The 18,285-nt window shown below is 45.5% G+C and overlaps 1 protein-coding gene across 2 annotated transcripts in view; it reads right to left on the reverse strand.

Moving 5' to 3' along the window:
* The window catches only part of LOC101118853 (anosmin-1), a 219,935-nt gene that overhangs the window by 57,785 nt on the left and 143,865 nt on the right, over nucleotides 1-18,285 (reverse strand). For both annotated transcript variants that reach the window (XM_060408636.1, XM_060408635.1), the window contains exon 4: nucleotides 10,358-10,580. In XM_060408636.1, coding sequence (XP_060264619.1) covers nucleotides 10,358-10,580 — 223 coding nt within the window. The remainder of the gene's footprint in view (nucleotides 1-10,357; nucleotides 10,581-18,285) is intronic.

Genomic DNA, 18,285 nt, shown 5'->3' on the forward strand with positions numbered 1-18,285 from the left:
ATGAGCCAGTTTTTCGCATCAGGTGGCCAAAGGATCAGAAGGCCAACATCAGTCCTTCCGTACGAACCAGCAATCCTATTACCAGGCATATACCCTCAAAAACTACAACTGAAAAAGACACGGGTACCCCAATTGTCCATGACAACAGCTAAGCCATGGAACTAACCATGATGTCCATCGACAGACGGATAGATAAAGAGGTTGTGTTACAGACACACAGTGGAATACTACTCAGCCATAAAAAATGAATTTGACTCTAGTTCTAGTGAGATGGATGAAACTAGAGCCTGTTATACAAGTAAATCAGAAAGAGAATAATAAATATTGTATATTAACACATGTATATGGAATGGAGGAAAACAATGAAAGTTTAAGTGTTAGTTGCTCAGTCACGTCCGACTCTTTGCAACCCCATGGACTGCAGCACGCCAGGCCTCCCTGTCCATCACCAACTCCCGAAGCTTGCTCAAACTCATGTCCATCGAGTTGGTGATGCCATCCAACCATCTCCTCCTCTGTCGTCCCGTTCTCCTGCCTTCAATCTTTCCCAGCATCAGGGTCTTTCCCAGTGAGTCAGTTCTTCGCATCAGGTGGCCAAAGTATTAGAGTTTTCAGCTTCAGCATCAGGCCTTGCAATGAACACCCAGGACTGATTTCCTTTAGGATAGACTGTGCTTTATAAATATATAAACATATATATATGTTGTACGGTGTATATATATATATGTTATATATATGTGTGTGTGTGTGTGTGTGTGTGTGTGTGTGTGTGTGTTACTTAGGGCTGATTCTTGTTGTTGTATGGCAGAAACCAACAAGACACCGCAAAGCAATGAACCCCCAATTAAAAATACATTCTTTTTTTTTTTTAAGGGACAGAAAATGGCTCATTAGTTTCCTGACATCACAGAGCACTATGTGAGACTGCAAACCCGCCCTACTCCTTAGCCCTCCACGGAGAATCCTCTAGGGTAAATGCAGCTCCAGTAACTGGTCCAGCACTCAAGGACCCTGAACTCAGCAGGGGACCCCTGCCCCCACACCCGCACGCTCTGAGGCCTCGGTCATGAATGTCATCTGACTGCCACGGGCCTCCACACCACATGACTGAGCATCAGGGTGCTGTCACCTCAAATTCCTTCCCTTAAGCATCTCCTTCATTCTGATGGGCAATGGATCTCGCCACTTGCACGTGAAGAAACGGTCTGCATCCATCTGGTCTGCATTAGAGTCGGCTGGCTGCCCTGATTGGGAGGAACTGCACCCTCTGGGCTGTTAATTGTGTGCAGACCTGGCCCGGCCCCCACCGTTGCCCCTTCCAGGGATCTTGTTCTTGCAAGCTCCCCCAGCCTCCTGACGGCATCCCCAGAGCAGAGGACAGAGATCTGTCCTCAGTGTGGTTTTCATTATGTAAATGACTACCATCTTTCTTTATTGGTTTCAAACAACGTCGTCATCTGAAATGTAAACGATTCCATTAAAAATGTCAAAACGCTACAGTGTAGCATCCCACAATATATGGGGGTGTTTCTTGAAAGCGTAGCAAGTCTTTTGCTGAAATCAAAGGCACGGAAACCCAACACTTCAAAAAAAAAAATGTTCAAAACAGACTGATGGAAAAATCGACGAAGGCTGGCAATCGGCAGTTGCAAATCACCCGAGGTGAGTGTTCATAAAAGGACTTGTCACAAGTCCAGGTGTGAAAACGCACCAAGATACAGAGTTTCAGTGACTCATTAATTAGTCACTGCATAACATCTCTCACTTAGCAGCAGCAGCAGCAACAGCAGCAACGTCTCTCATAAAGACAGCTGTACTCAAGGCATCTGGGTTCGTATCACATGAGGGCATGCAGTCACTGTATTCAAAATGCAAGTGATTACTTTGTGAGAAGTGGTCCACCTTGAAAATCCTGAAGTTTACAAATTTCAAATACTGACAGGTTCATGGAAATATTAAAGCAGTGGCATCATCAGCTTTTTTGAAAAGAAACAGACTGATAACGCAACTGATTCCAGGTTAGCGCCTGCTAAAGATGATCCCTGGGTCACGGCCACCTGTAAAGCTGAAGGCCACGGCTACCTGGGATTTTTCTGCCTGGAAAACAAGTTCAGCGTTTCTCTTTCCCTACCCAAACTAACCTGCCGCAGTTGGGTGTCAGGAAAGTGAAAAGTGAAAGTTAAGGTCGCTCAGTCGTGTCCTACTCTTTGCGACCCTGTGGTCTATACGGTCCATGGAATTACCCAGGCCAGAATACTGGAGTGGGTAGCCTTTCCCTTCTCCAGGGGATCTTCCCGACCCAGGGATCAAACCCAGGTCTTCACACTGCAGGCAGCTTCTTTAGCCCCTGAGCCATAGGGAAAGTCTAAGAATACTGGAGTGGGTAGCCTATCTCTTCTCCAAGGGGATCTTCCCGGCCCAGGAATCAAACCAGGGTCTTCTTCATTGCAGGCGGATTCTTTACCAACTGAGCTATCAGGGGAGCCATGGGCATCGAGAGAGGCAGTAAAATAAGAAAGCAAGACCTCTAGACAGAGGACAGTTCGACAAAGCTGTTAAGTAAACCAGAACTAAACTAGGGGGGAATCAAAGGAGAACCCCAACAAAGCAGAGCTTGTGTGTTACCCGCAGAAGTTCAGCTTGTGAACATTCCACAGCCTCACAAAGGCGCATGTTTCAGAGACCGGGCCTGGTTCACCCAGAGTAACACTGTGAAGTCTTCAAGGCTTCTAATAGCCTTACGTGAAGGGCAAAGGAAAACCTCACTGCTGCTTTTTCCTTCGTGTCAAACCCCAATACCAGCCTGCAGAGGTAACGTGAGGCGTCAGCCAAGCTCAGTTCTCAAAGCACTACCCCAAGTTACGTGCTCCAGGGCAATGGATCACTCCATGGACCATCTTCTCAAAACATACCGTGTCTCAAAAAGTCAAGTTTCAGGCGTAAGAAGCCTCTGAAGTTATGAGGTCATCCCGCATCTCCTACACATGGACTGCACAGAAAGGAGACATGTGTTTCCATGAATTTTCATAATTTTTCCTTAGCCCCGTAAGAGAGAAAGAGGAAAAAAATTAGGGCAGTGGTTGGCCCGTATAGTGTCAAAAGTTACGAAAGTGAGTGCTCCACTTAAACACCAGTGTGCGTGCGTGACCACCTCAATGAGTTCACTGCTGGGCCGGGCAGAGGCTGTGTGCTTCAGTTCTGAACGTCAGTGACGAATAAGGGTCATCATCATCAATGTCAGGCAATGCTAGTAACTCCTAGTTTAGTTCCGTTCTGTTCAGTCGCTCACTCGTGTCTGACTCTTTGCGACCCCATAAATTGCAGCACGCCAGGCCTCCCTGTCCATCACCAACTCCCGGAGTTCCTAACCGATGGTCAATATTCACCGAGCGAACAGGGATCCATACCTGTAGACTGAGCTGACGCTTCAGACCTCAAACTGGGGAAAACATTAAGAAGATGCTCTGTGGGCTTTGCCTGGTGGCTCAGTGGTGAAGAATCTGCCTGGCAGTCTAGGAGTCACAGATTCAATCCCTGATCCCGGAAGATTCCCATGTGCCAGGGAGCAACTGAACCCATGCACCACAGCAAGAGAAACCACTGCAATGAAGAGTAGCCCTCCCTGCAGCAACTGGAGAAAGCCTGGCAAAGCGACAAAGACCCAGTACAGTCAAAAAATAGTTATAAACAAAGAAAAATGCTCTTTGGGATTCCCTATGAGATTGACACTTCAGTAAGTTAACAATGGACAAATGAAAACTGAAGAACTTACAGGTCTGTCCAGGAGGGTCTGGTTCTTCACGTGTGTGTGTGTGTGTGTGTGTGTGTGTGTGTGTGTGTGTGCGTGTGCACTAGTTGCTCAGTTGTGTCTGACTCTTTGTGACCCCATGGACTGTAGCCCGCCAGGCTCCTCTATCCATGGGATTCTCCAGGCAAGGATACTGGAGTGGGTTGCCATGCCCTTCTCCAGGGGATCTTCCCAACTCAGGGATCAAACCTGGGTCTCCTGCATTGCAGGCAGATTCTTTACCGTCTATGCCATCAGGGAAGCCCTTCACGAGGTATATGCTTCATGTCTCATTTAAATACTGAAAGTAGAAAGTGTTAGTTGTTCAGTCATGTCTGACTCTGCGACCCCATGGACCGTAGCCCTCCAGGCTCCTCTGTCCATGGGATTGTCCTGGCAAGAATACTGGAGTGGGTAGCCATTGCTACAACTCCAGAAATTAGCTAAAAATTACCTTCAGAGGAAAAAAGCTCCATGTTCTTTATTAGCCTAAAACGACTGCTTAATTAGTGATGGTATTAGATTTAACCTAACTGATCTGGATATATCTTTTAACTGACCTATAATATAATAATACACCGGTGCCCAAAGACAGCTTGAGGTTGAGGGCCCTCTTACAGGAGCTGGACAGAGTCACAGCAGAGATGACAGGACAGCCGGGCAGATGGGATTAGGCCCTGGAGGTGTGTCTGATGGGCCCTCTTACAGGAGCTGGACAGAGTCACAGCAGAGATGACAGGACAGCCGGGCAGATGGGATTAGGCCCTGGAGGTGTGTCTGATGTCAACCACCAGATTGCCCCAGAGAGGCCCGCAACCTCAGCCTCGGCGCTGCTGAACTAACCGTGGGGCTGGTCCAGCTCAACCTGTGATGGAGCATGTTCTTCCTGAGGAAAAAGTCTGCACTTCAGGATCACTGTTATGTATCCCACGTATTTGTGCTAATATACAATACTTGGGCTTCCCTGATAGCTCAGCTGGTAAAGAATCCGCCTGCAATGCAGGAGACCCCGGTTCAATTCCTGGGTCGGGAAGATCCCCTCGAGAAGGGATAGGCTACCCACTCCAGGATTCTTGGGCTTCCCTGGTGGCTCAGCTGGTAAAGAACCCGCCTGTAATGCGGGAGACCTGTGTTCCATCCCTGGGTTGGGAAGATTCCCTGGAGAAGGGAACAGCGACCCACTGCAGGATTCTGGCCTGGAGAATCCCATGGACTATGGGGGTCGCAAAGAGTCGGACACGACTGAGCGACTCTCACTTTCATACAATACTTGTCTTTTTCTGACTTACTTCACTCTGTATAACAAGAGTTACACATCACTACACATCACTACAAATGAAACCATTTTGTTCCTCTTTATGTCTGAGCAATATTTCCTTGTAAATAGGTGCCACGGGCTTCCCAGGTGGCTCACTGGTAAAGAATCTGCCCATCAGTGCAGGAGACATGGATTTGATCCCTGGGGTGGGAACATCCCCTGGAGAAGGGAATGGCAACTCACTCCAGTATTCTTGCCTGGAGAATCCCATGGACGGAGGAGCCTGGCGGGCAGCAGTCTATGGGGGTCACGATTTAGCAACTAACCCAACAACAGCAACATATATGGGCCATGTCTTTACCCCTTCATCTATTGATGGACATTCAGGTCACTTCCGTGTCCCAGTTATTGTAAACAGCGCTGCAGTGAATACTGGGGCGCGTGCGTCATTTCGAATTATGGTTTTCTCGAGGTACAGGCCAGTAGTGGGGCTGCTGGATCATATCAGTGCATGTATGCAGAGTCTAGAAAAAATGGTACAGAGGAACCTACCTGCAAGGCAGGAAGAGAGACTCGGACATAAAGAACTTGTGGACATAGAGAAAGAAGTTGTGGACATCACGTGGGAAGGGGAGCATGGGGTGACCAGAGAGAGAATCACTGACATACACACACGACATATACACTGACATATATACACGACCATGTGTAACACAGACAGTTAGTGGGAAGTTGCTGTACAGAACAGGGAACTCAGCTCGGGGCTCTGTCATGACCTGGGGGGATGGGACGTTTAAGAAGGACGAGATATGTGTACAGATATATGCTTCAGAGAGAAGGGAAAATATCTCTATGTGTACTTAGATTTTATTTTCCCCCAAAATAATCCTCTATTTTCCTTATGCTCATTATGCCAAAATCACTGCCAAGTCAACAGAGCCTGTTTCTTGTCTTGATGGTTAGCTCTCTGTGAATGCCCTCTCTCCACAAACATCCAAGTCCAGAGTTACTGGCAGCAGAGAGGTGACTTCAGCCCTGGAAAAAAAATGCATTGTGTGAAGGTTAACGTGCAAGCGTCCTGGGACTTCCCTGGTGGTTCCATTGGTGGAGAATCCGCTTTGCAGTCAGTGTAGAGGGTTGCAGGTTCAGTTCCTGCTCAGGGAACTAAGATCCCCCATCCAATGGATGAACTAATAAGCCCGTATGTTCTACCAGTACTGAGCTGGGATGCCTCAACGAGAGAGGCCCTGTCCCACAAACTATACAGAGCCCCCCACCCAAACTCTGGAGATCGCACACCACAGCAAGGGAGAATCCGCATACTTTGCAATAAGGAGCCTCTGCACTGCACCTAAAGACCGTGCATGCTGTTAACTAAGACGGGACACACCCATAAATAAATAAATAAATAAATAATAAACCACAGGTATCTTTTAATCATTAATCATGTATGCCGGCCCTCTGGAATATTCCCCTTATTCTCGGTGAACCAGGCATACTTGAAATTCACAGTGACTCTTCACTGCTTTCACACAAAAAGCATAATTTATAGCTCCTCTTTTAACCACCTCACTTTTAAAACAAAAAGGTTTTGCCAATGGGTTTTCCACAATCATTCTAATAGCATCCTATTTTTATGCTAAATGAAAATATTTAAAGAGCAAATGATCTATAATAACAGAAAAGGTTTCCTAAGAGTAGACTGTTACAAACTTAAGTGGTGTGAGATTTTGGTAGAAGTCATCCTTTGTGGCTTATAATAAAAAGCATGGAAATAATAAAACTCAGATCCATTAAAGAAATGTCAGTCTGTTAAGAAAGGGAAAACAGCAATTATTTTCATTTTGAGACAGTAACTGTGCCAGGGTTCCAAGGATCTTAGGGTGAGAAAAATGGAAAATGGGATGGATTATACAGACTTCAGATAAGAATGTTTCCAACAGGAAACTGGAGGGATGCGGTGCAGCTATGCGGCTCTGGGACACCTGAGTTGTTATCAGTCTAACAATGGACTTCTGAAAATGTAAGTAAGGACTTGGGAAAACACTCAGCAAACACTGAATTCAAAACCAGCAGTGCAGCAGTACCAACTTGATGTGTTACAGCAAGAGAGATTTCTCTTTCTGCTTGTAATAAATAATCCTGAGTGAGTCTACTTTTCTCTTCAAATCACACTCCAAAAAGTAACCAAAGGCTATGTCTCTCATAGTACACTCTGATGGCATCCAAAATTTGTACATAACACAACAGCATTGGTTTGGCATGAAAGAAGTTGGTCACGTCTGCACGAAGAGTCAAGTAACGCTTAGCATACGGGAGTCAAGTGCCCTAAAATCTGCCTATGAAGGCAAACTGTTAAGTCAGCTAAATTGTTTGACAAGCCTTATCCCGGTCTTTTGGAAGAGGGCAATCTTAGCATCTAGGATCTCAAGTGCAAGTGAAAGTCGCTCAGTCATGTCCGACGCTTTGTGACCCCCCCCATGGACTATGCAGTCCTTGGAATTCTCCAGGCCAGAATACCGGAGTGGGTTGCCTTTCCCTTCTCCCAGGGATCTTCCCGACCCTGGGATCGAACCCAGGTCTCCAGCATTGCAGGCGGATTCTTTACCAGCTGAGCCATCAGGGAAGCCCAGGATCTCAAGATATTGTTCAAAATACTGAAAGTCCCTGCAAACACCCTTCTTTTTTTTTCCTAACTTAAAATGTTTTATTTTGTATTGGGGTATATGCCAATTAACACTGTTGTCCTAGTTTCCGGTGGACAGCAAAGGGACTCAGCCATACATATACATGCATCATTTCTCCCCCAAACTCCCCTCCCATCCAGGCTGCCATGTGACACTGAGCAGAATTCCCTGTGCTGTCCAGCAGGTTCTTGCTGGTTCTCCATGTTAAATCCAGCAGTGTGTCCATGTCCATCCCAGACTCCCTGACTATCCCTTCTCCCATCCTTCCCCCTGGGAACCATAAGGTTATTACAGAGTATTGAGCAGAGTTCCCTGTGCTGTCCAGCAGGTCCTTGCTGGTTCTCCATGTTAAATCCAGCAGTGTGTCCATGTCCATCCCAGACTCCCTAACTATCCCTTCCCCTATCCTTCCTCCCTAGCAACCATAAGTTCATTCTCTGTGGGTCTGTTTCTGTTTAGTAAGTTCATCTGTATCATTTTTAGATTCCACATATAAGGAATGTCATAGGACATTTCTCCTTCTATGTCTGACTTACTTCTGTCAGTGTGACACTCTCTAGCAAACACACCTCTGTTCTTGGATAACACAAACAGAAAAACCATAATACTCATGCATGCATTATAGCTTTTTCAAGGGTGCCACCCCTAGCCTATTTCCCAAAGATTTAAACACATTTACTCCTAGGAAGCCAGTAGAGCCTCAGCGGTTTACTCACGTTGGAGAAAAACACACCATAAAGTCCCTAAATTGATGATGGCCTTCCTACATGTTCAATTTTGGCAGGATTCATATAACATAGCCATTATTTTGTAAAGACTTTTTTTTTAATGTGGACCATTTTGAAAGTAATCATTGAATTTGTTACATCATTGCTTCTGCTTTCTGTTTGGCTTTTTTCACCACGAGAGGAATGTTAGCTCCTAGACCAGGGATCAAACCTGCACGCCCTCCATTGAAAGGTAAAGTCTTGACTACTGGACCGCCAGGGAAGTCCTGATAATAACTTTAAATGGAGTATAATGCTTTTTATTATATATATTATATTTACATATTTTATTATATATTTATATATGAAATGCTTTACATTTTATTTCATTATTTATTATATTTATAAATATGCAAATATTCATTATATTTATTATATTTTAATATGTATTCATTCTATTAAAATATATTTTATTATATGTATTATATATTAAAATATATTTTATTATATGTATATTCTGATAATTTTAACATAGTCATTCTATTAAAATATATTTTATTATATTTATTATATTAAATATAATATAATTTATTGTATTTATATTTTATGAGTCGTGTCCGACTCTTTGCGACCTCATGGCCGTAGCCTACCAGGCTCCTCTGTCCATGGGATTCTCCAGGCAATAGTCCTGGAGTGGATTGCCATTTCCTTCTCCAGGGGATCTTCCCAACCCAGGGCTCAAACCCAGATCTCCCACACTGTAGACAGATGCTTTACCGTCTGAGCCACCAGGGAAGGCAAGGGTGAAGGAAGAGTATTATATTTTAATATATATGCTATTAAAATATACTTTATTATATTAAATATAATATATTGTATTATATTTGATTATATTAAAACATAATATATTTTATTATATTAAAATTTTGGTCCCGTCACTTCATGGGAAATAGATGGGAAAACAGTGGAAACAGTGTCAGATTTTATTTTTTTGGGCTCCAAAATCACTGCAGATGGTGATTGCAGCCATGAAATTAAAAGACGCTTACTCCTTGGAAGGAAAGTTATGCCCAACCTAGATAGTATATTCAAAAGCAGAGACATTACTTTGCCAACAAAGGTCCGTCTAGTCAAGGCTATGGTTTTTCCAGTGGTCATGTACGGATGTGAGAGTTGGACTGTGAAGAAGGCTGAGCACTAAAGAATTGATGCTTTTGAACTGTGGTGTTGGACAAGACTCCTGAGAGTCCGCTGGACTGCAAGGAGATCCAACCAGTCCATTCTGAAGGAGATCAGCCCTGGGATTTCTTTGGAAGGAATGATGCTAAAGCTGAAGCTCCAGTACTTTGGCCACCTCATGTGAAGAGTTGACTCACTGGAAAAGACTCTGATGCTGGAAGGGATTGAGGGCAGGAGAAGAAGGGGATGACAGAAGATGAGATGGCTGGATGGCATCTCGGACTCAATGGACGTTAAGTCTGAGTGAACTCCGGGAGTTGGTGATGCGCAGGGAGGCCTGGCGTGCTGAGATTCATGGGGTCACAAAGAGTCGGACACGACTGAGCAACCGAACTAAACTGAACTGACAATACATTTTATTATATTATTTTTATTATATTCTATTATATTATTATTATACTCAATAGTTTTATATTGAGTCACGAGATTGTACACCAGAAACCAATACTGTAAATCAACCGTACTTCAGTAAAAACACATAAACATTCACATGAGCAATTCACGGCACCACAGCGTGAGTTCACAAATTTTCAGATGTTTGTGTGACGCAGGGTATTTCTTCCTGCAGCTCTGTTTGCTGGCCATCGTCGCGTCTTTGAGCGACACCCTCTCCCACGTGCACACACAAGCCGCAGTGAGGCTGGGCGCCCCTTCGCCCCCGCCCCGCCCCGCTCCTCACCTTTGTACAGAGTCTTGGGCACCTGGCAGGTATGCCCGCAGCCGTTGGAACAGCACTTCTTAACCCCGGAGCACTCGTCGTCCGCGTCGCAGCTTTCCACGCAGGCGGCGGCGAACCCGCTGGCCTTCTCTGGGGAGGGGCAGTCTCCCTGCTTGACCGACAGGATGTACTTGAGGAACTCACAGCTGGTCACGCACTCGTAGTTCTTCTTGGGGAACAGAGACTGCGAGAGAGCAGAAATCCTTAAATTAAAGACCCATGGGGTCTGACGTCCACGACATCAGAGAGGCAGGTCACAATTCTGAGGCAACTTCAACGTCCTTCAACGGAGGGATAGATAAAGTGGACGTGGAATATGTGGAATACGTCCTTCAACAGAGGGATAGATAAAGTGGACGTGGTACGCATAGACAATGGGATATTACATGCCACTAAAAAGAATGAAGTCATGTCATCTGCACCAGCATGGACGGACCTAGAGACTGTCATACTGGGTGAAGCCAGTCAGGCAGAGAGGCAGAATCATGGTATGACACCCCTCCTGTGAAGAGTCTAAAAAGAAATGAAACTTATGTACAAAACAGAAATAGATGCAGAGACTTAGACATGAACTTACAGTTGCTGGGTGGGGGGGAGGATGGGGGAAGGGATAGTTAGGGAGTTTGGGATGGACATGGACACGCTGCTGTACTGAACATGGAGACCCACAAGGACCTGCTGTCCAGCACAGGGAACTCTGCTGAATACTGTGATAACCTTATGGTCACCAGGGGGAAGGATGGGGGAAGGGACAGTTAGGGAGTCTGGGATGTACATGGACACACTGCTGGATTTAACATGCAGAACCAGCAAGGACCTGCTGGCCAGCTCAGGGAACTCTGCTCAGTCCTCTGTAATAACCTTATGGTCACCAGGGGGAAGGATAGGGCAAGGCACAGTCAGGGAGTCTGGGATGGACATGGACACGCTGCTGTATTTAACATGGAGAACCAGCAAGGACCTGCGGTCCAGCACAGGGAAATTTGGTCAATACTCTGTGATAACTTTATGGTTCTCAGGGGGAAGGATGGGGGAAGGGACAGTTAGGGAGTTTGGGATGGACATGGACACACTGCTGGATTTAAAATGAGTAATTAATAAGGACTTACTGTCCAGCACAGGGAACTCTGATGGGAGGGGCGTTTGAAGTAGGATGGATACATGCGTATGTTTGACTGAGTGCCTTTGCTGTCCAACTTGAAGCTATCACAACATTGTTAATTGACTATACCACAATAGAAACAAAAAGATTAAGAAAAAATAAAATGAAACTATGGTTACTCCTTTTATAAAAGTGATGATCATCTCATAAAGTATCTTTTGTGTAAACTCCTATTTTCATATACAGAATATATTTTAGAATTTAAAAGGCTATCTCAAATCCTTTCTGGAAAGAGTGGAATGTAGACAAATTTAATCATCAATACTGCCAAAATGGAAACAGAGGAGGGATGTGCGTATTTGTGTCTGCATGTGGGTAGGGAAGGAAAAAAAAAATCTTGCGCCATCAAATTTTTCCTTTAATTGTTTACAAAATAAATGTACTTGCTTTCTTTCCCTCTCAGTCATGTCTGACTCTTTGCAACCCCATAGACTGCAGCCCAGCAGGCTCCTCTGTCCATGGAATTCTCCAGGTCAGAATACTGGAGTGGGTTGCCATTCCCTTCTCCAGGGGATCTCCCCGGCCCAGGCATTGAACCCAGGTCTGCTGCGCTGCAGGCAGATTCTTTACTGTCTGAGCCACCAGGGAAACCTCAAAGAAATGATGTGCTGATTTTCTAAAGAAGTATGAGCCATGAACTGTAACTTTATATTATACCCAACAGATACACGTCAACCACACACACACCCCCACAGATTATGGTTAATACATTCTGAGTTCTGACACTGTAAATTTAAAGTACAAATTTAATGTACATGTCCTCAGTACTCTGACAAATACCAGGGGAAAATTTCACCCTCTTTAATGCAAAGCGTGAAACACTGGAAGCACTCGGTGGAAAAAGTACAGTCCCAAGGTTTGAATTCAAATTGCAGACGTCAATAAAATTGATTGTTAATAATCAGATATAAAGAGTCGGACACAACTTAGCAACTGAAGGGAAACAACAGTCATGTATAACATTTGAAAATAATATGATCTGACTGGATTAAAATCGCATCTCAACTCAAGAACTATCCAGGTAAGACAGAAAAAAGGCCACATTTTCAGTATTGAAGTAGCAGAAATCTGTAGCTAATTAAAAAAATATAACTTTGTAAAACACTTAAAGCATTATCAGTTCTTAAGGCTTTTCTCTCTTACTCAATTTCACAGCCCACTGTTCTCTTACTTTCGAGATCTGCTTTACTTCACTGGCTTTTGAAAAAGTTCTAAATTCCAGTCCAAATCTAAGGAATCGAGGAAGCGTGCAAAAGGATCAGGAACAATTGTGGAGTGTTGGCCAAGTTTCCTCTTTCAGCAAAATGTATACATTACATGGGCTGAAAGAAAGCCGTAAAGTTACCCAAATTGCTGGCCCCTGCAACACAGGCTGAGCTTTGCAAGTAGAAATGATTTTATTCAAGCTGGCAAGTGTTTACTGCTGGCTAAGTTAGCAATCACAGGGACTTAAGTGTGTATTATGGTATAATCAAATCAACTGAGTGCAAACTTGTTCACATATGAAAACGAGGTGTAACTTGTAATCAGAAAACAAAGAAAAAGCTCTCTGTCCACGTGAGTCTAATCACCCATGTACCAACCACCATGCCCTTGAACCAGGACAGAAAAAGAGAGAAGCTGTCTCCTCCTGTTGCTAGTTTACTCGCCGAGCTAACAGATCAAAGTTAAAAACACACACAGTCGGGGAGACAGATCTGGAACGTTTGTTCCCACTGAGAGCGAAAGCAGAATGATCACGAAGTGAAAGTGTTCGTTGTTCAATCCCGACCGACTCTTCGCAACTCCATGGACTGTAGCCCACCCGGCTCCTCTGTCCATGGAGATTCTCCAGGCAAGAATCCTGGAGTGGGTTGCCATTTCCTTCCCCATGGACTGTAGCCCCCTAGGCTCCTCTGTCCATGGGGATTCTCCAGGCAAGAACACTGGAGTGACAATGTAGGGCAAAACCATACAGTATTGTAAAGTAAAAAAATTAAATTAAATTAACATTAAATAATTTAAAAATAAATAAATAAAAAATAAAAATAAAAAAGAACACTGGAGTGGGTTGCCATTTCCTTCCCCATGGACTGTAGCCCACCAGGCTCCTCTGTCCATGGGATTCTCCAGGCAAGAATCCTGGAGTGGGTTGCCATTTCCTTCCCCATGGACTGGAGCCCACCAGGCTCCTCTGTCCTTGGGATTCTCCAGGCAAGAATCCTGGAGTGGGCTGCCATTTCCTTCCCCATGGACTGTAGCCCACCAGGCTCCCCTGTCCATGGGGATTCTCCAGGCAAGAATCCTGGAGTGGGTTGCCATTTCCTTCCCCATGGACTGCAGCCCACCAGGCTCCTCTATCCATGGGGATTCTCCAGCGAAGAATCCTGGAGTGGGTTGCCATTTCCTTCCCCATGGACTGTAGCCCACTGGGCTCCTCTGTCCATGGGGATTCTCCAGGCAAGAATCCTGGAGTGGGCTGCCATGCCCTCCTCCAGGGGATCTTCCCGACCCAGGGATCAAACCTGCCTCTCTTACATCTCCTGCATCGGCAGGCGGGCTCTTTACCATCTGAGCCAGTACGGAAGCCCTAATCCAGAGGGACGGCAGGACTATTTGCTAATTAGTGAGTTAATCTGCCACAGTCACCATGTGAACTATTGTTCCATCAATTGCTCCAGAGTGTAGCCGCTGTGAGAAACCCTTAACAACATTCCTTTTTAAAAAAGAAAATATATAAAAAAGGTTTGAGCGCGTCATCTAAATTCAAGTTCATGGTCTTCTTAGTCTTTTTATTTAATTCTCTTTGATTCATCTGTGTGTTAGTCGCTCAGTCGTGTCTGACTCTTTAAAACCCCATGGACTGTAGCCAGCCAAGGCTCCTCTGTCCATGGGATTCTCCAGGCAGGAACACAGGAGTGGGTTGTCATTCCGTTCTCCAAATGACCATAATTTGTACAATAATTTGGATCTTCCAGTGGATGTGAGGGTTGTTTCATGCAATGAAATACGGCTCCTTTTCATGAGGCTTTCACAAACATGATTCTGTGGGAGGGTGATTATCTTGAGGTCCATGGAAAAGAGTTGGGAAAGTTCCTGTCTGTGCTGGAGTTTTCCAGACTGGTCCCTGAGCTTGTCACGTTGCAGACGAGATGACGAGGATTATGAGAGACGGGGCACACAGACAACCGGGCAATGCCGTGCAGAGTAGGTCACACCAGCTACTCAACAGGACTGGACCCACGGACGTCCCTTTTGCTTCTCCACTGCCATAGATTTCCTGTGCAACATTTCCAGATTCTTCTGTTATTCTGACCAAAACGCTACAGAGGCCAGAGCAAGAGTTGCTTCCCCAGTGATATGACCACCCACAAGTCTCCAAAGTGCCCCCCTACGAGGCCCGGCCCTGAGACATCTAAGGAGGGAATTTGGCCCCCTTGTAACTTCTAAGAAACCGTCTGTAGTCTTTGAACTTACATGAAGACCGTCTCACACATCCATGGATTTAATAATCTTTCAGAGGCATTCTACTTAACAGTTCCACTGTTTACACGCACTGAAGGCGAATTTTGATGTTCTCTGTCAATTATCTTTCAGAATTTCCACAGTTTATTGTGATCCACACAGTCAAAGGCTTTGGAATAGTCAATAAAGCACAAGTAGATGTTTTTCTGGAACTCTCTTGCTTTTTCCATGATCCAGCGGATGTTGGCAACTTGATCTCTGGCTCCCTCTGCCTTTTCTAAAACCAGCTAGAAATCAGGAAGTTCACGGTTCACGTATTGCTGAAGCCTGGCTTGGAGAATTTTGAGCATTACTTTACTAGCATGTGAAATGAGTACATACCAGACCACCTGACCTGCCTCTTGAGAAACCTATATGCAGGTCAGGAAGCAACAGTTAGAACTGGACATGGAACAATAGACTGGTTCCAAATAGGAAAAGGAGTACGTCAAAGCCGTATATTGTCACCCTGCTTATTTAACTTCTATGCAGAGTACATCATGAGAAACGCTGGACTGGAAGAAACACAAGCTGGAATCAAGATTGCCAGGAGAAATATCAATAACCTCAGATATGCAGATGACACCACCCTTATGGCAGAAAGTGAAGAGAAACTCAAAAGCCTCTTGATGAAAGTGAAAGAGGAGAGTGAAAAAGTTGGCTTAAAGCTCAACACTCAGAAAACGAAGATCATGGCATCTGGTCCCATCACTTCATGGGCAATAGATGGGGAAACAGTGGAAACAGTGTCAGACTTTATTTTTGGGGGCTCCGAAATCACTGCAGATGGTGATTGCAGCCATGAAATTAAAAGACGCTTACTCCTTGGAAGAAAAGTTATGACCAACCTAGATAGCATATTCAAAAGCAGAGACATTACCTTGCCGACTAAGGTCCGTCTAGTCAAGGCTATGGTTTTTCCTGTGGTCATGTATGGATGTGATAGTTGGACTGTGAAGAAAGCTGAGCACCGAAGAACTGATGCTTTTGAGCTGTGGTGTTGGAGAAGACTCTTGAGAGTCCCTTGGACTGCAAGGAGGTCCAACCAGTCCATTCTGAAGGAGATCAGCCCTGGGATTTCTTTGGAAGGAATGATGCTAAAGCTGAAACTCCAGTACTTTGGCCACCTCATGCGAAGAGTTGACTCATTGGAAAAGAGTCTGATGCTGGGAGGGACTGGGAGCAGGAGGAGAGGGGATGACCGAGGATGAGATGGCTGGATGGCATCACGGACTCGGTGAACGTAAGTCTGAGTGAACTCCAGGAGATGGCGATGGACCGGGAGGCCTGATGTGCTGCAGTTCATGGGGTCGTAAAGAGTCGGACACGACTGAGCGACTGAACTGAACTGAACTGTCAATTATCTTGGATAATCCTCTTGGATTCGGTTGAAAAATATTACTGGTCTGAGTGCAAATGAGAGAACATTTGGCATCTGTACAAAAGGTCTCTTCTCACATCTTTCATCATCACTTACTAAGAATTGATGAGTTCAGTGGAATAAAGACAAAAATGCTTACAGGTGACAGAAAATGATGTCAGAGTAAGAAAACGTGTGTCAGTCGCTCAGTCGTGTCCAACTCTTTGCAACCCAGTAGACTGTAGCCAGGCTCCTCTGTCCATGGAATCCTCCAGGCAAGAATACTGCAGTGGGTTGCCATCCCCTTCTCCAGGGGATCTTCCCCACCCAGGGAGCAAACCCAGGTCTCCTGCGTGGCAGCCGGATTCTTTACCACCTGAGCCACCAGGGAAGCCCAACACATTCAAAGAAGGGCTCAGAAAGGCAGTGCACTCAGGGAAAATGCCGTTGGATGCACTGGATGAAGGGGAAAACACTTCTCTTTTAATCAATACTCTATAGAATATTAATCAATTCTTATAAATCTCTCCTACATCCCCACCTCTTAGCTCAGAACTAAAGTCGTGTTTTCAGTACCCAACCTGCGCAACAAGCTAAGATCAACTTTCTTGTGGCCGATGGTAAAACGAAAATGAAACCCTACCAACAGCGCCTAATGCTTCTTGGATGCTTTTTAAAAAGACACCGTTGTCTTCATTTTGGTATAAAATGCAAGATGGTGGTAGTGGTGGTGTAGTTGCTAAGTCGTGTCAGACTCTCTGCGACCCCATGAGTTATAGCCTGCCAGGCTCCTCTGCCCATGGGATTGCTTCAGGCAAGAATACTGGAGTGGGTTGCCATTACCGCACATTAAAATAATTAGTGTGGAAATCATGGGATGATGAACACAGACACATCGAATTCAGTAAAATAAGCAAATGGGCAAGAAGTCCCCTAAATAGGAGGTCTCAGTTTCTCCCTGAATCCCCTGTAGCTCAAATGGTAAAGACTGCAGGAGACCAGGGTTCGATCCCTGGGTTGGGCAGTTCCTCTGGAGAAGGAAACGGCAACACACTCCAGTATTGTTGCCTGAAGAATCCCTTGGACGGAGGAGCCAGGCGGGCTACAGCCCGTGGGGCCGCACAGATTTGGACGTGACAGAGCGACCAACACGCCTGCATACACTTTCTCCCTGGAAAACTGCACTTGGTATTTGCCAAGTTCACCAGAACTGCACACGAGCCAGACCTTAAGTACACAGCCTTTGCAGAGAGCAAGGGGCCAAAGGGTTCTCTCCTTGCTCCAGCCAGCACACACACACACATACACAGAGGCGGCTTCAGCGTGGGCCCCCAGAAATGAGTTCTCCATCGTCACCACCGCCGTCTCCCCACGTCCTCACCAATGATGAGCTGAGGGACCTTCCACGGCAGGGCAAACTCTGACAACTGCTGAGGGTCTCCCAGACCCTCACCCCCACTTATATGCCTCCCCAGGCCCCACAAGCAGGATTAGTTTCACTTGGCAGATGAGACCCTCAGGTAGGCTGCAATTTACCCAAAATTGCACACAAAGAAGCATCAGAGGGCGGGCTAAGCTTTATCTCACAGGTGCTCCGTATCTCAGGGTAAAATTAAAAGATGACTAAGGCAGGGGCTCTAAATGTGCTTCCCTGCTAGGATTAACTGGGGGTTTCTAACACTCTGGAAATACCAAGGACAGAGCAGAGAGGGAAAATGCACATATATACACACACACAAATATGCGTGTGTCTATATACAGACACACACACACACACAGATGCATGTAGATCATACATGGGGCTTTCCAGGCGGCACTAGTGGTAAAGAATCAACCTTCCAATGCAGGAAACCTGGGTTCGATCCCTGGGTCGGGAAGATCTCC

Source organism: Ovis aries, chromosome Y (genome assembly GCF_016772045.2).
Source record: "Ovis aries strain OAR_USU_Benz2616 breed Rambouillet chromosome Y, ARS-UI_Ramb_v3.0, whole genome shotgun sequence".
Taxonomy (NCBI): Eukaryota; Metazoa; Chordata; class Mammalia; order Artiodactyla; family Bovidae; genus Ovis; species Ovis aries.